This window comes from Mustela nivalis, assembly GCF_964662115.1.
Source record: "Mustela nivalis genome assembly, chromosome: 2".
In the NCBI taxonomy this organism is placed as follows: Eukaryota; Metazoa; Chordata; class Mammalia; order Carnivora; family Mustelidae; genus Mustela; species Mustela nivalis.
This window is the reverse complement of record NC_139021.1, coordinates 148,120,668-148,144,486: the sequence shown is the minus strand read 5'-3', so window position 1 is coordinate 148,144,486 and position 23,819 is coordinate 148,120,668. Positions and strand designations below refer to the sequence as shown.

Genomic DNA, 23,819 nt, shown 5'->3' with positions numbered 1-23,819 from the left:
CACTCATCAATAGCTGGAAGAATTACCTATTACCCCGACAGAAAAACGCCTAACAGGAAAGAATTATCAATTACAGGTCCCAATAGGAAAAGATGTACAGCATATCTCCTATATGAAACTATGCCAGCAATTCAGCCAATAAAAAACCCTCATCACTGGGGTGCTTGGGTGGCTCAGTGGGTCAAAGCCTCTGCTTTCTGCTCAGGTCCAGATCTCAGGGTCCTTTGATCAAGCCCTGCACCAGCTCTCTGCTCAGCAGGGAGTGTGCTTCCCCACCTCTCTCTGCCTCTCCCTACCTGCCTCTCTGCTTACTTGTGATCTCTGTCTGTCAAATAAATAAATAAATAAAATCTTGGTGTCCGGGGGGGGGGGGGACCTCATCGCCCTGAATTCTTTTCTCCAATGGACTTCTGTTTAAACAAAAAAAAACAAAACAAAAACAAACAAAAAAAAAAACCACTTCCTCCTTCATCTCCATAAAATAATGTTCCTCTTTTCTAAGATGAGCCTAAAGTTTTTGCTAAACCTTGCTTCTCCTGAATTGCAATTCTCTGCTATTCCCAAATAAATTCACTTTTGTGGTAAAATAACTGACTTACATTTTTAAAGTCAAAAAAGGGTATGTGCAGGCTGGCAGGAAAAAAAAAATCAAGAATTTGATTTTGGACATGCTAAATTTGACATGCCTATTAGCCGTCCAAATAGAGGTGTACAGTTAGCAACTGCACAGAAGACACTAGAATTCTGAGGAGAGCTACAGAGACATGAATTGATTGGTCGGTAGTATCTAGGGCTACAAGATTGGATGACATCACACAGAAAAGCAACTTTCATACCTTCTGATGTCAACCCAGGATACAAAATACATTTTTCATACTGAACAAACACATGTCGATAACTTAAAAGTTTCAAAAAGCAAATCTACGATAACTTAAAAGTTTCAAAACGCAAATCTACCCTCTATAATTCACTATTTCCTTTCTTTTCCACTTTATTCTATTTTTTAAAACTTCTCCCAACTCAACTGATTTTTTTGACAGAGTAAGAGAACAGTATGGTGTTACAGTTTGAAAATCACTGAAAGTTGCTGACCAAGGACATGAATTGCATAATTGCAGGGGAAATTAAAGATCCAAAGGCTGCTCATGTAGCACTTTGGAGATGGGGAGACTAGCCAAGAAAACAGCAGTAACAGCTTAAGTTAAGAGGAGAAAAATGAAATAGAGTTCTAAAGGCTAAGTGAAGAAAACTTTCTAGGGAGAAGGAAGTGCCTCAGTGTGTCATTTCATTTGCTGCTGAGAAGTTGAGTAAAATGAGAAGTGACCTTTGGATTTAGCAATTGAGAGATCTTTGAGAACTTGAGAACAGAGCAATTAAGATAAAGTGGTAGGGATACAAGCCTTATTGCAGAGATAGAATACAGTGACAGGAAGCAGATTTCCTTTTGCTGCAAAGACAAACAGGGGAAGGGAACAACAGCAGGCCAGAGATGTGGGGGTTAGGTATTTTGTTTAAATATTTATACACTAATATAGAAGTGGTCCAGTGATGAGAAAATATCAATGCAGGAGAGTGACAAACATAGGAAGGAAATCCTTGAGTTAGCTGGAAGGGTCATCCATAGATAGATGAGCAAGGGGAGTGGGAAGGCACAGATACAGTTTGGTATGTTTGTTGTTAGATGCATATAGAATTTCTTTTCCAGGGTGCCTGGGTCACTCGGTCAGTTAAGCATCTGACTCAATTTCAGCTCCGGTCATGATCTCAGAGTCCTGGGATTGGGGCCCCATGTGGGGTTTTTCACTCAGTATGGAGTCAGTATAGAGTTGACTCACTATGGAGTCAAAAAAATTTTTTTCTTTTCCAATTGTTCCCAGTTTAATAAAATAAGAAGTTGAGAGTGAAGACAGGGAGAGGGGTGTTGGTGGTTTGAGAAGAGGATAAAAACCATCCAGGAGTGCCACATCCCAGCCCAGCCTTATGAATTCCTATGAATGATGATATGATGATAATGATGATGATTATCTGCCTCCTGGTTTTCATCGTTGCCTCCTCCAATGTTTTTCTACACAGTCACCAAACTGATTTTTTAAAACTTAAGTCCAATTATGTAAACCTCCAATATCATCCCAATTCAGATTAAATCCAAAGTTCATACCTATCAAGTCTTTCATAATGTAGTTCCTTATTTCCTGTTTTCCCCCTTACTTGCTTTGTTCTAGCTGCCAGACTTCCTTGCTATTTCTTGGTTTCCTCAGGCTTAGAACACTTCCCCCATTTCCTCTCTTCCTTTGTGACTTCACATAAATGTAACTTTCTCATAGTGGAGGTCTCAGACCACCCTTTCTAAAACAGCTCCTATCTGTGTCACTCTATTGTGTTTGGCTTTTGTTCTTAGCCCTTAATACCATTTGTGGCAGACATTCACAACTCATTGAATATCCATTCCCCACCACCCCCCTAACTCTGGCAATTGGGTAAAGCCATATGACTAGCTCTAACCAATGGGTTGTGAGCAGAATGTATATACACTTCTACACAAAGTCAATGAAAAGACAATGGGCAACCCTCTAGCCCTCTCCCCCCTGCTGCAGCAACCCTAAAGAACACACGTTACATTGGCAAAATCATACAATGGAATTAGCCTGAATTGCCTCATCAGGTAGCTACCCTGGGAAGTTGCTTGGCTCACTGAATTTTGCATGGATGAGGAATAAAAGTTAATCTGTTAGTTGCCACAGCAATATATAGAATCTATTATGGTCTGAATTGTGTCTCCCCAAAATTTATACATTGAACCCCTAACCTCTGGAGGCCAATGTGAGGTGGTCCTGGCCAGCTATCAGGAAGTTAGAGACTTGTCCTGGCAGCACTCCGCAAGAAGCCAGATCAAACCAGACAGATCCAAGATGGAGGATACCGTGACAGGAAACCTCTGACCAAATTAGGAAGAAAAAGCACAAAACTCAGCTTCTTGCCCCCAAGTAATAACTATTCTGCTCCCTAGTTAACAACTATCTATAAAAGATAGAAACCCAAGACACAAAATAATGGAAAAAACATTCCATGCTCATAGATTGGAAGAATAAACATTGTTAAAATGTCTATGCTGCCCAGAGCAATCTACACTTTGGAAGCCATCCTGATCAAAATACTATTGGCATTTTTCAAAGTGCTGAAACAAACAATCCTAAAATTTGTATGGAACCAGAAAAGACCCCAAATCACTAAGGAAATGTTGAAAAAGAAAAAACTGGGGGCATCATGTTGCCTGATTTCAAGCTATATTACAAAGCTATGATCACCAAGATAGCATGGTACTGGCACAAACACAGAGACATAGATCAGTGGAACAGAGCAGAGAGTCCAAATATGGACCTGCAACTCTGTGGTCAAATAATCTTCGACAAAGCAGGAAAAAATATACAGTGGGAAAAAAGACAGTCTCTTCAGTAATTGGTGCTGGGAAAATTGGACAGCCACATTCAGATGAATGAAACTGACCATTCTCTTAAACCATACACAAAGATGAACTCAAAATGGATGAAAGACCTCAGTGTGAGACAGGAATCCATCAAAATCCTAGGAGAACATAGGCAGTAACCTCTTTTGACATCGGTCTCAGGAACTTCTTTCCAGACATGTCTCCAAAAGCATGGGAAACAAAAGTGAAAATGAACTTTTGGGACTTCATCAAGATAAAAAGCTTTTGCACAGCAAAGGAAGCAGTCAACAAGACAAAGAGGCAACCTATGGAATGGGAGAAGATATTTGTAAATGACACTACAGACAAAAGGCTGACATACAAGATCTATAAAGAACTTCTCAAACTCAACACCCAAAAAACAGATAATCAAGTCAAAAAATGGACAGAAGGGGTGCCTGGGTGGCTCAGTTGGTTAAGTGGCTGCCTTCGGTCATGATCCCAGCGTCCTGGAATCAAGTCCCACATCCGGCTCCTTGCTCGGCAAGGAACCTGCTTCTCCCTCTGCCTCTGCCTGCCTCTTGGCCTACTTGTGATCTCTCTCTCTCTTTCTCTCTCTCTCTGAAAAATAAATAAATAAAATTTTTTTAAAAAGTGGACAGAAGACATGAACACACACTTCTCCAATGCATACAAATGGCAAGCAAACACATGAAAAAAATGTTCATCATTAGCCATCATGGAAATTCAAATCAAAACCACATTGAGATACCACCTTACACCAGTTAGAATGGCAAAAATTAACAAGGCAAGAAACAACAAATGTTGGAGAGGATGTGGAGAAAGGGGAACTCTCGTACACTGTTGGTGGGAATGCAAGTTGGAGCAGCCACTTTGGGGAGCAGTGTGGAGGTTCCTCAAAAAATTAAAAATAGAGCTACTCTATGACCTAGAAATTGCACTCCTGGGTATTTACCCCAAAGATACAGATATAGTGAAAAGAAGGGTCATATGTGTACCCCAATGACATAGCAGAAATGTCCACAAAGCCACACTGCAGAAAGAGCCAAGATGCCCTTCAACAGACAAATAGATAAAGAAGATATGGTCCATATATACAATGGAGTGTTACTCAGCCATCAGAAAAGATGAATACCCAACTTTCGGATCAACATGGATGGAACTGGAGGAGATTAGGAGACTTTCAAGCAGAGAAAGTCAATTATCATATGGTTTCACTTATTTGTGGAACATAAGAGATTGCACGGAGGACATTAGGAGAAGGAAGGGGGAAATTAAAGGGGTAGGCTCAGAGAGGAAGACAAACCATGAGAGACTATGGACTCCGGGAAACAAATTGAGGGTTATAGAGGAGAAGCGGGTAGGGGATGGGTTAGCCTGGCAATGGGTATTAAGGAGGACATGTATTACATAGAGCACTGGGTGTTATACACAAGCAATGAATCATGGAACACTACATCAAAAACTAATAATATACTGTATGGTAACTAACATAATAAAAAGAGAGAGAGAGAGCTGGGGGGGAGGGGCAGAGGAAGAGGGAACGAGAGTCACAAGCAGACTCTGAATCCCAATGCAAGGCTGGATCTTACAATCTTGAGATTAGGACCTGAGCTGAAATCAAGAGTCAGATGCTTAACTGACTGTGCCACCCAGGAGCTCCTGCTTTCAATTTTTAAATCAACCCAAATACAAGGCAAAAAAGGCAATAATATCACTTAATATTACTAGGTCACTAAAAAGACTTAGCACATCCTTAAAGTTTTTTTTTTTAATCATTCAACAAATACTAAGGGCTTCTCTCTGCAATGCTTGGGAACAAGGATAGATAGACAGGAGGGCAATTCCTACTCTGATGGACTTGCCATCTTATACAATTCAAATGATCACAGAAATATCAAAATAATATTGTGGTACATTCCATGAAAGAAATGTATATGGTAGGAAGAGGAATGGTACGGACTTAGAGAATAATACATCAGGGAAGGCTTCTTTCAGGAAGTAATGACAGAGTACGCATCTGAAAAACCACTGGGTATTAAGGAGAAAGAAACAGGCTGGGACCAAATTTCAGAAAGCAGGGGGAAACCATGCAATTTGAGACTGGAGAAATTGGTGGGGGCTAAATCACAGGGGCCTTACTAGGAAGAATTATTAAGAATTTGGGTCTTTATTCTAAGAACATAAAAGTCAATAATATATTTCAGGCACTGATGTGCTCAATTTTTGGTTCTCGAGTTCACAAGTGTAGAAAATGGGGTTATATAAAGGACACAGAAGTAACTCAAGAATCCCAGCTAGGGACATGGGGAGTTAGAGAGGAGAAGGGAGTTGGGGGAAATTGGAAGGGGAGGTGAACCATGAGAGACTATGGACTCTGAAAAACAGTCTGAGGGTTTTGAAGGGGCAGGGGGTGGGAGGTGGGGGTACCAGGTGGTGGGTATTATAGAGGGCACGGATTGCATGGAGCACTGGGTGTGGTGCAAAAATAATGAATACTGTTATGCTGAAAATAAATAAAAAATAAATTAAAAAAAAAAAAAAAAGAATCCCAGCTAGGAAGCTTAAGCAGTTACAACAGCTCAGGTGAAAGCTATGGTGATAGGGACAAGAGTAACTGCAGAGGAGTGAGTGAATTTGACATAAATACTCTAACTATAAAGAATTGACCAGTATGGCCTAAATATATGTGTGTCCTTCAAATTGTTAAACCCTACCTGGTGTGGCTGTTTCTGGATTAAGGAAGTAACTGAGATGAAGTGAGGTCATAGAGTAGGGCCCTGGTCCCGTAGGATTAGTGCTCTTGTAAAACAAGACACTGGAGAGTTCCATGTATGCACACACTGAAGAAAGGCCATGAGGATACAGTGAGAAGGCAAGCTCTCTGAAAGCCAGGGTAAGAGATCTTACCAGAAAACCACCCTGCTGGACAGACCTTGATCTGGGACTGCTAGCCTCCAGAACCATGGAAAATTAATTTCTGTTGTTTAAGCCACCCAGTCTATGGTATTTTGTTACAGCAACCTCAGCAGACTAATAGACTAATAAAAATTGGGGAGTACAGAGGTAATGAGTTATCAGGTTAAATTCCTGATCTGTTAATAATGGGGTGTCAAAAAATTATGTCTAAATATATTGGCTAGTGTTATGATAGTAACTACCAGAAAAACTAAAACAGAAACTTTTAAGAGGTGGGGGGAGGAGGTTGTCCATGGTGAAATTTCAACTTTCATTTTTTATCCTTATGTATTTTTTCAAAAATCATTAAAAATAATAAAATCATTTTTCAAAAATCACTTTCATCAACCATTCTTAAAGTCTAACATAGTTTTCAAAGAAACATGAGATACCTTTATTCCTAAATTTCAGTCATTCACATCTACTGTTATGATGTTATACATACTCTTGCTTGTCAATTTTCAATCAACTTTTTTTTTAATATTTTAATGCAATGTCTTTTTTTTTTAAGATTTTATTTATTTATTTGACAGAGAGAAATCACAAGTAGATGGAGAGGCAGGCAGAGAGAGAGAGAGAGAGAGGGAAGCAGGCTCCCTGCTGAGCAGAGAGCCCGATGCGGGACTCGATCCCAAGACCCGGAGATCATGACCTGAGCCGAAGGCATTGGCTTAACCCACTGAGCCACCCAGGCGCCCCTCAACTTTTTTTTTGTATCAATTTATTTTCAACTTAAGCTACTTGAGTCATTTCATGATAAACATTAAAAGTATATAAATATTTTTTAAAATTTCATTCATGTGTCACTTAAAATCTTGTGTTTCAAGATAGGTACAGGGTTCATACTTTGGAAAACCCCACTAGAAAGGAGATTGGATTCTCTATCCTGATGGCTTAAAACCACATTAAACATACATCAGGAAATCAATTCCTGTATTCTCTGTTATAATTAAATCCTTCCACAAGTGAGAACACATGAAATTTTAAAACATCTAAGTATATAGTTGAAATTCTCATGTTAGAATGATTAAAAAGCACTAAACTTAACTTGAAAAATATTTATTAAACATTTTAACTTTTAATGTTGCTAAAACCAAATACTTACTGTTTAAAAATAAAATTCAGAGAGGGTTCCTGGGTGGCTCATTGGTTAAGCATTCAAATCTTAACTTCAGCTCAGGTCATGATCTCAGGGTCAAGAGGGAGCCCTGTGTAGGGCTCTGGGCTGGGTGTGGAGCCTGCTTGAGATTCTCTCCCTCTGCCCACCCCCTCAAAAAAAATAAAATCCAGAAACTGAATTTTATCACATAAAATTAGTTTAGTTATATAAAACAATATGAACACCTTGATTTTTGGTCACAATTAAGGTGTTCCATATAATTAATTTATTTAACTAATGTTTAATCTGGGTCTACATGCAAAGCACTCTGATAATTACTGGGGTTGGAAAGACAGATCTAAGATCTGCAAAATTATGATAACCTCTTTTTAAGAATTTAAAGCATAAAGAAATGCTTTCCAAAAAAAAAAAAAAAAAAAAAGAAATGCTTTCCAATGATATTATTTCTGGAATTTGACTGGTTTCTCTCTCAGTGACTTAAAAACTAGTATGACAAGGACCAAAAACTCACTTTTAACCATAATCTTTGATGGACTTAAAACAAGACTTATTTCTACATGGTCTTAGTTTAAAAAGCATAGTGCACTGAGCATATATCAATACCCTAACCATTCATATTTATTGTAGAATAAATATGTTTTGTCCTTTTACAGAAGCCTATCCATGCAATAGATTTTAAATGTCTAAAGTACATGTTGTCTTGATAAGTAGGGGAGGAAAACTGAATTACTCAACACAAATGTAAGTATTTTCATTAGTTTGTATAGCTTGCCCTAAAAACCATCGCCATCGGGGCATCTGGGTGGCTCAGTGGGTTAAGCCTCTGCCTTCAGCTCAGGTCATGATCCCAGGGTCCCAGGATCGAGCCCTACATCGGGCTCTCTGTTCAGCAGGGAGCCTGCTTCCTCCTCTCTCTCCCTGCCTGCCTCTCTGCCTACTTGTGATCTGTCAAATAAATAAATAAAATCTTAAAAACAAACAAACAAACCATCGTCATCAACCCCTAATTGTATCACTCCTCCACTAGTATCTTTCCCACTTGTAAATGTATTTCCTTCCTGACCAGGAGCATCTTGAGATGTCTTCAGAAGGATGAAGGCTCTTTATCCATTTAACATTCTATCTCTTTTTAAGAAGTAGCAGGAAGAGTAGAACTCTCCAGTTCATTCACCCCTTTGTGGAGAAAGAGACCCTGCAGAGCACCTAAATTAGCCTCAGGTACCATTGTAGATCCAACTTGGGTGGGGCTAGAGTTGCAAAATCTATTTGGGTTGCCTGCCACCTGTTTACCAGGGATCAGGATCTGATTCAACTAAGCTTTCATGAAAGGAATGAACTCTCAAAAGCTTATATTGGTTATATTGCTTACATCTGGGGAACAGGGCCCTTATATCCTAGAAGAATACCTTTATACAGATAGTCATTTTTTCCAATTAGAATAAATTACTGATTTAATGAAATCATTGAGGGTATTATCCCAAGCAAAATCAGTCAGTCAGAGAAAGACAAATACAGGATTTCAGTCATGTAGAATTTAAGAAACAAAACAGATGAACATAGAAGAAGGGAAGGAAAAATAAGATAAAAACAGAGAGGGAGGCAAACCATAAGAGATGCTTAACTATAAACTATATATAAACTATTTATAAACTATAAACTGAGGGTTGCTGGAAGGGAGGTCATTGGGAGTTTGGGGTAACTGGGTGATGGGCATTAAGGAGGGCACGTGATGTGATAAGCACTGGGTATTACATGCAACTGATGATCACTAAATTCTACCTCTGAAACTAATAATATAGTATGCATTAATTAAATTGAATTTAAATAAAAAAATTTAAAGTTATAAAAGAAAAATTATTGTAAATAATCAAATAATCAAACTCATAATGAAAATGAATATTTATTTGAATTTCTCCTGGTAATAGCACTCAACTCAAGTTGTAAGATTTTGTTTTAAATGTAGCCAGTGAAAAGTTGGATTCCGTATTTAATGGCAACAACTGAGACCCCTTGTATTGTAAAACTACTCAAAAATACTACTCAAAAAGTAGTATTTTAAGAAATATATAGTATGATTAACATGATGTGTTTTATAGAACGGATACATATCTGAATGCCAATCTGAATATGGAAGAAATATATATGTGTTAAAATCACACTGAGAAACAAAATGTTCTTTTTTTATAAAAAGTAGCTTGAAATAAAAAGGAACTTGCTGGCAAACTCAATAAATTTTCACACATGGGATTTAAAAAAAAAAAACAAATCCCCACCCCCCACCCCACACCCCTCAAAAAAGTGGTGGATGTGAGTAGAGCCGCTGCATGGCGGCACATTTCTGTACAATGTAGAAGCTGGTTACACGGTCAGTAATAACTTCCTAAAGTGCATCTTTTGAAGACTTGTCTATGAAATTGCAATATCAAATATAAAATAGTTAACACAAGACATGCAATAACAAAGCTAAATCATTATAAAGTTTTTAAAACTACTTTTTAAAACTTTCGATTCACCAAAGGATAAAGATGTCAAATACAGTAGTATTCTTTCTCCAACAGTATGCATTGTATGGTTTTGTCATTTGGCAAATCTTTTAGAGTCGAACAAAAATAATGCAGTCTGAACAATACTTCTTCTGTCATTGTAATACAATTCCTAGGCGCAGAGCAAGAGCTAGATTTTTGGAAGTTTGGGTGCGTTAACCACAGGATTTGCCTCCTGTAAGTATCTCCTCCCTGCACTCTTGTAATCATAGGTGCAGCCGTGAGTTTCTGCATAGCGATGAGATGCACAGAAGTTGTTTCCACATCTAAAGCACAAAAAAAGTCCATGTGAATGGTCACATTTCTATAGAGGCTCATCTCTTTGGAAGATCAGAGCTTGATTTCAGGTATCCAACAGGAGCCCTCTTAGCAATTTCCAGCACTGACATTTCCCTTGTGTTCATAAACCAGCACAAGTACCCCAAAAAGAAAAAGTTAACTGTCCATGAATATGAGTTTGTAATAAAGAACCTATTATGAAATGAAACCGGATACAGATCTTTATGAAGCAGTAAAACTGCAAAAGCTGGCAAATATGTCTATCATTTCTCTTATATCTAGTAAACCTGGGAGAACTGAATTTGTGAGAAATTCAGTCTCAAAAGAAAATCACATAAAACCTAATTATTAAAGGACTTTTAAATATTTCTAACAAATAAGATGAGCTATTTCTATTTGAATAAAAAGTACTCTGTGAAGTAGCAGTTTATTTTAATGCCTGCACTCAAACTAAGGGCAGATACTATCCTCAGAGCATATTAATCAATGCTAATGAGATAATTATGAGAAAACTCATTAATTTTTGTGAATGTATTATTCATGTTTTCAAATTAAACTGTACCATATAATAGTTAAATTAACAGTACAATAAATTTAGTCCCTTTTGTGTTCAATTTCAAATAGAATCTTGGAGGATGGGTTCTTCCAAAGTTATATTAAAAAAAAAAACAAGCATATCTGTCATGAGACAAAGAAAGTCTATTCTCCCATTGATTTAAATCTCCTAACTTGAAGTAACAGGAGAGGATCTCATGATTTATAAACTCAGGAGCTGTCTACTTACTCTTTAGCCAATTAGAAGCTGAACTGAGGACTGCTATTTGAACATCATCTTAATGATGTTAATGAATAGCCAGTTTAAAGAGTGTTTTATACTGTATCCCTACACTGGGTCACCACAAAGAAAGCATCTCCGCTTTTCCAGCCAGCCAACCTGCCTGCATTCGTAGCTAGTAGCCAGTCCAGTTTTCTTCCCACAAAGGAAACAATGCTTTGTTGCTTTCTTCTTTGTCTGAATGGGGGCATTCACAGGTGGGAGGTGATGAGTACATTCTCCTGTTTAAAGAAAGGATACCCTGATTAATACAGGCACAGGATTTTAAATGTGAAATAGTATTAGGCAAAACATGAAACACATCCCTGTCACAGGAAACTTCCTTGCCACAAGAAATTAATTTGTGTTATTTTTATATACAAAATTATCTATAGAATCTACAAGTGAAGATCCAATAGAACTGTTAGAGGTTTCTTCTGACTGAGACTTGTATTTTCAGGACTTCTGTACACACTGGCACGTTTCTGATTACTTCCAACGACAATTGGTAATTGTAAAGTATATCAAACTTTGACAGAGAATCAAAAGAAAATGTCTGGGTCAAAATCATCTTTATGAGGCCTCTGAGAGGAAACAATGTAACCCTATTCTTTTACACCAAGAAGGAACACCAGAGTATCATGAAACTGGTCTTTTAGTCCTGATTACCATTGAAATTATATTCATCAAACTACAAGTAAGTTATTTATTCTTTTTTTTTTTAAGGTTTTATTCATCTGAGAGAGAAAGACAGGGAGAGCACAAGCAGGAGAGGCACAGAGAAGCAGACTCCCCGGACTCCCCAGTCTCCTGGCTGAGCTGGCAGGTTAATGGGCTTGATCGCAGGGCCTGGAGATCACAACCTGAGCCAAAGGCAATTGCTTAACCATCTAAGCCACCCAGGCGCCCCTATTTATTCTTTCAAAACTTCAATTTATTCATTTTTAAGACAATGTAACATGTATTTTTCTCCCTTAGGTTTCTGGGTGTTTTAAGGTCAACTCAGTTCTCACACGTAAAAAACATTCTGAAAAATTTAAATGTTATAATTATATTAAATATCCCATAATCAACAGTGATTAATATGGTATACTGCTCAATTTCACAGTACTACTACCTTTCCAAAAAATATTTACTAAATTTTGTACTATTGTAACAACTTGATTTTTTTTTTTAAAGATTTTATTTATTTATTTGACAGAGAGAAATCACAAGTACACTGAGAGGCAGGCAGAGAGAGAGAGAGAGAAGGAAGCAGGCTCCCTGCCGAGCAGAGAGACCGATGCGGGTCAATCCCAGGACCCCGAGATCATGACCTGAGCCGAAGGCAGCGGCTTAACCCACTGAGCCACCCAGGCGCCCTGTAACAACTTGATTTTTTAAAAAATATTTTATTTATTTATTTGACAGAGAGAAACACAGCGAGAGAGGAAACACAAGTAGGGGGAGTGGGAGATGGAGAAGCAGTCTTCCCACCAGGTAGGGAGCCTAGTGTGGAGTTCGATCCCAGGACTCTGGGATCAGGATCTGAGCCGAAGGCAGATGCTTAATGACTGAGCCACCCAGGTGCCCCATAACTTGATTTTTTAACTTAAAAAAAAAAAAAACAAAAAAAAAAAACAATTGCATTGATGTGGATGGAACTGGAGGGGATTCTGCTAAGTGAAATAAGTCAAGCAGGGAAAGACAATTATCATATGGTTTCAGTCATATGTAGAACATAAGGAATAGTGTGGATGACCACAGGGGAAGGGAGGGAAAACTGAATGGGAAGAAATCAGAGAGGGTTAGATAAACCTTAGGAGACTCTGAACTCCGGGAAACGAACTGAGGGTTACAGAAGGGACAGGGGTTGGGGGGAAGAGGTAACAGGGTAATGGTATTGAGAAGGGCATGTGTGGTGATGGGCACTGGGTGTTATATACAACTAATGAACCACGGAACACTATACCAAAAGCTAATGATGTATGTTGGCTAATTGAACATAATTTTTTTTTTAAAGATTTTATTTATTTATTTGACAGACAGAGATCGTAAGTAGGCAGAGAGGCAGGCAGAGAGAGAGAGGAGGAAGCAGGCTCCCCGCTGAGCAGAGAGCCCGATGCGGGGCTCGATCCCAGGACCCTGGGATCATGACCTGAGCCGAAGGCAGCGGCTTAACCACTGAGCCACCCAGGCGCCCCTGAACATAATTTTTTAAAAAGCACATGTTATCACATAAGAAATAATTAAATCAGGGGTGTCTGGGTGGATCAGTTGGTTAAGCCTTTGACTCAGGTCATGATCTCAGGGTCCTGGGATCGAGTCCCACATCAGGATCCCTACTCAATGTGGAGTCTGCTTCAAATTCTTTCTCCCTCCCCACCTGTCCCACCCTGTCCCTTCTCTCATTGTCTCCAAAATAAATAAATAAAATCTTTAAAAAGAAATAAAAAGAAAAGAAAAAGAAATAATTAAATCAATTTTTTTTAACTTTCATTTTTTCAGTGTTCCGAGATTCATTGTTTATGCATCACATCCAGTGCTCCATGCAATACGTGCCCTCCTTAATACCCACCACCAGGCTCACCCAACCCTCCATCCCTTTTCTTCCAAAACCTGTTTGTTTCTCAGTGTCCACAGTCTCTCATCATTCGTCTCCCCCACTGGTTTCCCCCAACGCCCTTCTCTCCATCTCCCAATGTCCTCCATATTATTCCTTATACTCCACAAGTAAGTGAAACCATGAGATAACTGACTCTCTCTGCTTGACTTATTTCACTCAGCATAATCTCCTCCAGTCCCGTCCATATTGATGCAAAAGTTGGGTATTCATCCTTTCTGATGGAGGCAAAATACTCCATTGAATATATGGACCATATCTTCTTTATCCATTTGCCTGTTGAAGGGCATCTTGGCTCTTTCCACAGTTTGTTGACTGTGGCCGTTGCTGCTATGAACACTGGCCCTTCTTTTTACTACATCTGTATCTTTGGAGTAAATACCCAGTAGTGCAATTGCAGAGTGCTAGGGTAGCTCTATTTTTAATTTCTTTCTTTTATTTTATTTTTAATTTCTTAAGGAACTTCCACACTGTTTTCCAAAGTGGCTGCACCAACTTGCATTCAATTTCTTTTCATTACTAAGTGAAATACTCTTACAACTGAGCAAAATTCCAACAAACCTGACTCAAGCATACAGGCTCAAAGTCACTGCCCACAGTTGTTAACAATAGCAGTACAAGCACATTGTGCCTTGTGGCACTAAAAGGCCAAGAAGCAAGAAACAAACAAAGAAAACAAAAACAAGGGGGAAAGAATGAGAAGAAAAATGATAGTCTCAATGGTACTGGTACCTATTCACTACTGAAGAAGGTTTGGAAGGCCTGGGCTAAATGTTTATATGGCATTGAAAATCCTTCAAGCGATCAAAAAATTGTAATTACAATGAAATGGTGCTATGCCTTTTGCCACCCAGATTGGGGACTGGATATATAAACCCAGGAAAATTAAGTCAGCTTTATTACCAGCCTGAAATACTTTCCTAGATCTTGCCTAAAATTATACACAAAATTGGACACTAACTGAATGACTCCTTATGGTAGAAACAAAACTGAAAACAAAGTGAATGGCTCCCAATAGTGCCATGATGCTAACTCAGCTAATAAACACTTTCTTCTTCAAGTACACTTAGAGTTATTATCAAGAAGAAGGTGATGGGGTACTTTCCACTTCTTAAAAAATGAAAGTAAGATAAGCATTTGCAAAGGACACACAGAAGAGGCATATAGTACCAGATATCCTCTGAAACTTATCTAATTGCAATTATCTTTGAAATTCAGGTTTAGAATATCCTTCTAATAATTTAGATAATAATTTGGTTCAGTGTAGTCGTATTTTCATTTTTTTTCTTTCCTTGGAATTGCTTTACTTAATGTTTCCCAAACTGTTTTCATTCAAGAACTTTTGTGAATGTGCAGAAACATACAACACAGTAGTGATAAGAATGAGTTTGCAGGAACACAAATGCAGTCTTCTTCTATGAGAGTGGTTTCCATATATGCTTCTATCTTTTTACATAAATAAAACTTTTTAAATAAATCTTTTATTTTAAAAAATATTTTATTTATTTATTTTTCAAAGAGAGAGAGAGCACTATTTTTCAGAGAGAGCAAGCACAAGCGGGGGCCAGAGGCAGGGAGAGGGAGAAGCAGAGAAGTCCCTGATACAGTACTCGATCCCAGGGCCCAGGGATCACGACCTGAGCCAAAGGCAGACACTTAGTTGTCTGGGCCATCAGGCATCCTTAAATAAATGTTCTAAATAAAACAATTTATAAGTCATCTATTCCATGATAGGATCGATCACTAGTATACATGTTTCCTACTATTTTTTACAGTGCCATCCGGGGTCTTATATGTCCAGTATGATATCTTTCTGACTTCCAGAGCCATTTTCTGTCATTTACCACATCATACCCACTCTTCAATGAAGCACCAGACCCACTCATAGGTGCAATCTCTTCTAAAATGCTCGATTCCACCTTGTCAACCCAGAAAAACTCCACTAATCTTGTAAGAACATATCATCAATTATCAATTCCTCTCTGAAGCCTTCTCTCATGTGCATTGGACATATGAATAAAGAAAATAGAGTAATATAGTAATTCCAATGTGAAAAGTTGCTTTTCAAAACAAGGTTAAAGTTATTTAGAATAACTCACTTGTTTGGTATTTCCTAGCCTAATAACTGATCTAAGACAATGATCTATAAAAATTTACCCAACGGAAAAGATAGCCAACAAAGTAATAAGAGTAGTGTTCTGGATGCCAGTTCTGGATGCTAGTAGGCAGTAATCTCTGCCTAAAAATGATGACTACACGGTGGATAAGATTTCCAAGGGAGACCCTGTAAGTTAAAAGCAAAGAAAACCAATGGAAGAACTTAGCAAATCAATTAAATAAAACTTATATCAAACTCTCACAGACTCAAGGAAATTCAGGATGATACAGTTATTACTGAAATGAAATGGCAGTAAGTTACACAGCTCTGTTCAGGTGATGATGACTGCAGGTAGCAGTTGATGGCTTGACTTAAATGAAATCAACCAAAAGAGTATACACCTGGAGATAAGCAAAAGGCTGGTAAAACAGGTCAAAAAAGAAACTCAGGTTTAAAAAAATGAAACAAAACAAAATCTACAACAATATGATAGCCCAGAATTAAAAAAAGAAGAATTTTAAAAAAGAGAAACAAAGGAAAAGAAACAAACTATTTCAAGAAGGAGGGCCACAACAATCAAACAAGATAAGGATACAGAAGTATCCACTGGATTTGAAACTGTGGACATCTTTGGTGACCTCAGCAACAGCAACTTCAGAAGAAGAGTGAGAAGAAGCACCAAAGGCCAAATTAGAATTAAACATAGATATATTACAGTAACATTGTGGTACTGCATAAATAAAGGCAATAAAGAACCCCCCCAAAAAAACAAAGAACCCAGAAAGAAACCTTCACATATAGAGTCAAATGATTTTTGACAAGAATGCCGATGGCCATTCAATGGGGAGAGTATGGTCTTTTTAATAAATGTCACTGGAAAAACTGGATATACACATGAGAAAGAAGAAAGCTGGACCCTAACATGACACCATATACAAAAATATATACAGTAAGGAGTTAATTCAAAGTGTATCAAAGACCAACCTATAAGACCTAAAACTATAAAACTCCTAGAAAATATAGGGGGAAAGCTTCATAACAGTGAATTTGGCAATAATTTATTTTTTATTTTATTTTTTAGATTTTATTTGACACAGAGAGAGAGAAGGAGAGAAAGAGAGAACGCACAGAAGCAGGGGGAGTCACAGGCAGAGAGACAGGGAGAAGCAGGCTCTCCGCTGAGCAGAGTCCGAGGTGGGGATTGGTCCCAGGACTCTGGGATCTGAGCTGAAGGCAGGTGCTTAACTGACTGAACAGGCTCTCCGCTGAGCACAAGAGTCCGAGGTGGGGATTGGTCCCAGGACTCTGGGATCTGAGCTGAAGGCAGGTGCTTAACTGACTGAGCCACCCAAGCACCCCTAATTTGTCAATGAGTTACTGGACACAACATCTAAGTCAGAGGCACCAAAGGAAAAAAAAAAAAGTAAAGCCGGACTTCATGAAGATTAAAACTATTGTCCATCAAAAGACACTGTCAGGGACACCTGGGTGGCTCAGTCAGTTAAGCATCTGCCAGTGCACTTTTAAGGTGTTCCTGAAAGAAGGAAGTGTTAATGTTATAGTCACTTCTGCTACTGTGCTTTGGAAAGGACTGGCTCAAGGACTGTCCTTTCCTTTTACCCAGAAATAATCTGATTCATCAAAAGGAGATCTTAATAAAGCCATCCTTGATATTGGATCATGATATTAAGACACAGGATACTAGGATACTTTCACAAAACCCACCCAGCAGCCCAGAATGGCTGTAGAGTGGCCAGTAACTGAGAGGGCTGGGAACTACATGTTAGTTCTTCATTCTTCTTGTCTTTTCACATGGACCATATTTTTTCCCAGGCAACAGAGAACTCAATTCCAATTTTTGCCTTATTCTTCAAATATGTCCTACAGTGAGTTTTCATAAGCATTTTCTTAAGTGGAAAAAAGTTTAGGGAGAGTTTACTCCATACATACCACAAAGAATGTTCTTCTTTTCTTATTTCTCTCTAAAAATACAACAGCATGCATAATGAAATCATTGTTAGGCTTATATTTTCAGAATTATCAGCAGCTTACCTACTCTTTTCCCTGCTGCTGTGTTATTTCCATTCATTCCAATACCACGGGGAGACTATAATTAAAACACAAAACATCTACAGTGGTAAGTTAATGAAGAACAGAAGAAAAGATCACTAAACATGAAATACTTGTATTTTTTTAAGACTTTATTTAAATTCATGTTAGTTAACACTTAGTGTATTATTAGTTTCAGGGGTAGAATTTAGTGACTCATCAGTTGCATGTAACCACCCAGTGCTCATTACATCCCGTGCCCTCCTTAATGTAGGGCACTTAATTACTCCATGCCCCTCCCATCTCCCTCTCCAGCAACCCTCAGTTTAAAGACTCTTGTGGTTTTATTTTATCATGGAAATGCTATTAGGCTTTCATTTAATTAAAATTTTAATTAAATTAATTTGGACTCTGTTTCTCCAATCGAGCAATATTGTACTTACTATTTTTCCTTAAGAGAATGAAATCTGATGGTATAAATAAAAGTTCTTATTTGGGAAAAATTAATAAAAATATTCAGCATAAAAATATGTCATAAATTGTTTACACAGAATTATTTTCATATTACAGCTCTCAATTTAGGACTAAAACATTTAAAATTCAAGTCAAATATATTTTCTACAAACTAGATAAACATTGTGAAAGAAACTTATGAAAAGAATTCATCCTTACACTTCCTTACTTACGTAAGCAAAAAAACAAATTTTAAATATGTTGAATGACTATAAAGATAACGAGTAGAACATACTGAAAGGCAAATACTTACTAGAAAAAAATCTGTAGGTTCTACCTGGGGAGAACTTTTCCTAAGATTTTCCTCCTGAAAATGCTGGAGGCTTGTAGACAGCCCGATTCCAGAGGTCCGAAGCCTGCCTGCTCCACGTGTGCTCTGTAAGCTATCTCTGCTTGCGCTCCGGGCCAGTGAAGCAAGAAAACCTATATTATTTACACAACCAACAGGCTCTTTGGAAGCCTTGTTAGCCATTTCTGTGATATCCCGAGCCTCAACTTTAGAAATAACATCAGATCTTTTCCCGGGTGAATCAACTTTAACAGCTCGAAAGCGAGTAGTCCTAGAGAAAGAAGAATCAGTTACATTTCGAACATCCAATGACCGAAGCACGTTTTGTGATGCAGAAGACTGGAGATTCCCAGACTCAAAATATTTGGACTGTCTCTGTGATTTCACCAGAGAATTATGGAGTGACATTGGTGTAGAACAGCGAAGAGGTGACAAGAGTCTATTCTTGTGAGGACTTAATTCACGGTGGTTGAGAACTGTAGTTTCTACTGATTCACCACTCAACATTCTTGCAACATGTTTAAGATGCTGCTCTGCAGCTTTCAACCCTTTATCATCATTAGTGAGTAAAAACTCTGGATTTACCTTCTGTGTAACTTCTAAGCCACTGTTCTGTTCATCAATGTTTCCTTCTCTAAATGTAGCAAATGAGCCCACTTCAGGCAGAAGTGATTCTTCAGTTACACCTTCTTCTGAAGTTGAAAATAAAACAGTGTCATCTTCATTATTAGATGACAAATTTCCTGAAAAGTGTTTTGTCCGCCTAGGCAGGGATGATCCAAGGTGGAGAACAGAATCAGCAAGCTCTTTGTCATTTTCCAATTCCATGTGGGGTATCTGAGGTGATAGTTTGATGCTACTATTGGAATGAGACAGTGTCTTACTCTCCCAGTTGTCATCTTCCTTAAGAAAATCACTAGTGATAGATGATAGGGGTCTATCGGCAGGGGGCAAAGTTGCCAAACTTGAAACTGCATTGTTGGAAGTTTCAGGTAGACATGCATTCCGAGGAGAAGGTAAACAAGACTGCCCAATGTGGGGGAGAACCCTTAACAATCTGTGGCGAGCAGCTGCCGTGGAACTACTAGAAGGTCGAGGAGCTATAGGTGGACGAGGTTTTACCTTGACAGCTTTTTTAGGCTAAAAAAAAGAGTGAATATATAATTTCTCACAGTCATTTTGTCTACCTATTAACAAAAACTAATGAAGGAAGAAAATGTTATTTATGCAACACTGGCATTTTGATAACCACAATTTAAAATATCTTAAAAGATTAAAATTTTAAGCTTAGGACAGAAGAAATTTGCTCTCTTTCTTCACTGAGGAATGATTTCTTGAGAATGGTAAAGAAAACGAATTTTATTTTCCTCACTACTGATTATTTGTCAGAGTTTTGCTGAGAAAAAAACTTACTGATTTATAGGAGATAGGATATCACCAATCTATTTTAGATCCCCAACAATTTTTCCTAGTAAGATGAACAGGTGTTGACTATATAGGCACTACAGAAAAGAGGTAACAGGTCTAAACTGCTATCCTCACAAAGGCCTGCTTGCAAGGTTGGCCCTTGGCTAGCTTCTAGGAACTTATATTTCAAGAGCGTTCCCACCACCCTCACTGAAAAGTGCCTAACCTGTTGGTATAAGCAATATCATTTTTGCTAAATACCAGCTTTCCTTCTGGGACTCTGGAATTTTGGTACATGTTAGGCAGAGGCTGTCTATATCAATGGCCCCTGATAAAACCCCTGGGCACAGAGTCTCTAATAGACAATATTCTACAGATGTGCTGAGACAACTCATTGATAGAGGAATAAAGCATACCCCATGAGACTCTTCTAGGAAAGGATTCTGGAAAGCTTGTCCTTGGTTTCCTCCAGATTTGAGTCATGAGCCTTTTCCCTTTGAAGATTTTACTTCATACCGTTTTGCTGCAATAAATCTTAACCATGAATGCAACTATATGCTAGTACTGTGAGTCTTCATAGCAAATGATAGAACTGGGGAGTGGTCTAGAGGTCCTCCATACACTAAGTTCTAATGCAAGTATCATGACAATTCATGATGTTATGGATAAACTTAAAAATCAAGAATATCAAGCCTCAAGATATTGGCTGAAATGCGCATCAGGAAAGGATGGAACACCTGATGACCTAAACAACACTCCCAACCTAGAAATACAAGAAAAGCCAGATACTACAGTGGACACCAGTTAAGGCAAGAAACAGAGGAGCTAAAACTATAAAGAAAGAAGAACCTTGGAAAGAGATGCTGGCTCCTGCAGCTGCTTATACTCTAGGGGCACTGTCTTATCAAACTACAATTCTCTACTCAACAAAAATATGTTTCAGAAATAAAGGTGATGACTTCTGGGTTGTTGAGATTAATGGGTGGTTGCCTAAATCTGAATTTCTCCATGTGTCCTCCAAAAAACAATATAAATCAATAAGCAAATAAGCAAATAAAACAACCCATAACTCATGCCTTCATTAAAACCAGGTGACAGATAAAATTAACTTCAAATTACTTATAAGGAGAAAAATATCCAAATCTAGGAGACTCATCTGCAAAGCTTATGCCTGTGCTGAGAGACAAGAAAATATGTTGAGCCAGAAAAGAAGGAAGAAAGGGAGTAAGACAGAGAGGGACAGAGGAAGGGAGAAAAGAGGGAGGGAAAGAGAGGGTGAGAGGAAGGAAAAGAAGAAAGGAAGAAAAAGAGAGGTGTAGATAACCCAGGGCTGATGGAATGGCCATAAAATAAACCCTTAAAAGAGAAAATCCCACTTGATTATGAAAACACTGAAAAGAGGTTTAAGATCTAGGATATTAATATTTATTTATTTATTTATTTATTGTCAGAGAGAGTGAGAGAGGGAAGGAGGATGGGCAAGCACGAACAGGGGGAGCAGCAGGCAGAGGGAGAAGCAGGATCTTCACTTAGCAAGGAGCCCAATATGGCACTCCACCCCAGGACCCAGGGATCATGACCTGAGCCAAAGGTAGACGCTTAACTGACTGATCCACCCAGGCATCCCAAGATCTAGGATATTAAAACATGAGCTGCTGGGAAACCAAAGGCAAGTGACCTGAAACTGTTCAGAAATAAGGAGATAGCTTCAAGAAGACATGACTTCTGGGGGAAGTAGGGGTAAACTCAAAGTTCTCCATTGAGAACTTGTTAGCGAAGATAAAGAAGGCAGTAAAAAAAATAAAAGTAAGGATCCATAGACACAAAAGGGAGTTACCAAATCAGAAAACACAACAACCCAACCCTCCAATGAAAGAGTACTATTGATTTAAAAAAAAAACTGCATTTCACTATACCAAGAAAAGACAGTGCTCTTGAAATAAGAAACTTCCTTTGCCACACAAAAGCCTCAGTTTTGTCTACACACAATGATTAATATTCCTTTGGGTAAATAAAAATTATAGGCATATCTCATTTTATTATACTTTGCTTTAATGAACTTCACAGATATTGCACTCTTTACAAATTGAAGGTTTGTGGCAACCCCACATCAAGGAAGTCTATGGAAGACATTTTTCCAACAGCACTTGCTCATTTTATTTCTCTGGGTCACATTTTGATGATTCTCACAATATTTTAAACTTTTCCGTTATTATATTTATCATGGCTATCTGTGATCAGTGATCTCTGATGTTACTGTAATTGTTTTAGGGTGCCACGAATCCCGCCCATACAAGATGGCAAACTTCACTGATGAATGTTGTGTGTGTTCTGACTGCTCCACCAACAGACCATTCCCCCAACTCTCCTCCACTCCTTAGGCCTCCCTATTCCCTGAGAAACAATAATATTGAAATTAGAACTACAATAGCCTTGAAGTGCTCAAGTGAAGGAAACAATTGTGCATCTCTCACTTTGAATCGAAAGCTAGAAATGATTAAGCTTAGTGAGGAAAGCATGTTGAAAGCTGAAAGAGGCTGAAAGCTAGGCCTCTTACAAACAGCCAGACTGTAAATGTAAAGAAAAAGTTCTTGAAGGAAACAAAAAGTGCTCTTCTAGTGGACTCAAATATGATAAGAAAGTGAAACAACCTTACTGCAAAAATGGAGAAAGTTTTAGTAGCCTGGATGGAAAATCAAACCAGCCACAAGATTCCCTTAAGCCAGAGTCTAATCCAAAGCAAGGCCCTAACTCTCTTCAAATCTATGATGGTTCAGAGGTAATGACAGTGCAGAAGGAAAGTCTGAAGCTAGTACAGGTTTAAAGAAGCAGCTGTCTCCATAATATAAAAGTGCAAGGTGAAGCTGCAGTGTCGATGTAGAAGCGGCAGCAAGTTATCCAGCGATCTAACGAGAATACTTGCTGAAGGTGGCTAACCGAAACAGATTGGCAATGGAGACGAAGCAGCCTCATATGGAAGAAGATGCCATCTAGGACTTTCATAGCTAGACACAGTTCTGTATAAAAGGAGACCAAGAAAACATTACAGCTAGATGCAATGCATGGTTCTTGACTGGATCCCAGATTGAAAATAGCAAAAAATCAAAACAAATAAAATCAAGTGCATTACTTGGACACTGAGGAACAGGAATGTAGCTGACAGAATGTGTACCAAGGATAAATCATGTGTATGATAACTGAATTGTGGTTAGGCAAAAGACCCTTGTTCTTAAGCGAGAAATGCAAAATGAAGTACTTACAGGGAAATGATATCGGCAACTAACTCCCAGATAAATCAGGTGAAGAAACAAGGACAGAAAGCAATGTGTAAAAATGGTAATTGGTGAATCGAGGTACAGGTACATGGGTGTCCGCAGTACTGGTCCTATAACATTTTGGAAAGACTGAACATTTTTCAAAATACAAAAGATAAAATAGTAAGTTTTCTGACAAAAGTTGAAAGAATCCATTGTTAGGAACCCTAAATGAAAAAGACCTACTAAGAGAAATGATTCAGACAGAAGTAAAATAATCCTTGAAGGAAGCACATAATTGCAGAAAAGAGTAAAGAGCAACAGAAAAGCTTAATATGTGGGTAAATATGAGTAAAATATTGGCAATATAAAACAATTGGAGAAGTTCAAAATTTTTGTAAAATTAATATATGATAACAATGACACAAAAGATATTTGAATATATAAG

At 38.2% G+C, this 23,819-nt stretch overlaps 1 protein-coding gene across 8 annotated transcripts in view; it reads right to left on the bottom strand.

The window, feature by feature from the left end:
• Positions 1-9,404: 9,404 nt before the first annotated feature.
• Positions 9,405-23,819, bottom strand: part of ZFAND4 (zinc finger AN1-type containing 4) — an 87,330-nt gene continuing 72,915 nt past the window's right edge. For all 8 annotated transcript variants that reach the window (XM_082718722.1, XM_082718721.1, XM_082718727.1 and 5 more), the window contains 4 exons: positions 18,675-19,850; positions 17,912-17,966; positions 11,284-11,401; positions 9,405-10,332 (listed from right to left, as the gene is read on the bottom strand). In XM_082718722.1, coding sequence (XP_082574848.1) covers positions 10,197-10,332; positions 11,284-11,401; positions 17,912-17,966; positions 18,675-19,850 — 1,485 coding nt within the window. In that variant the 3' untranslated portion in view covers positions 9,405-10,196. The remainder of the gene's footprint in view (positions 10,333-11,283; positions 11,402-17,911; positions 17,967-18,674; positions 19,851-23,819) is intronic.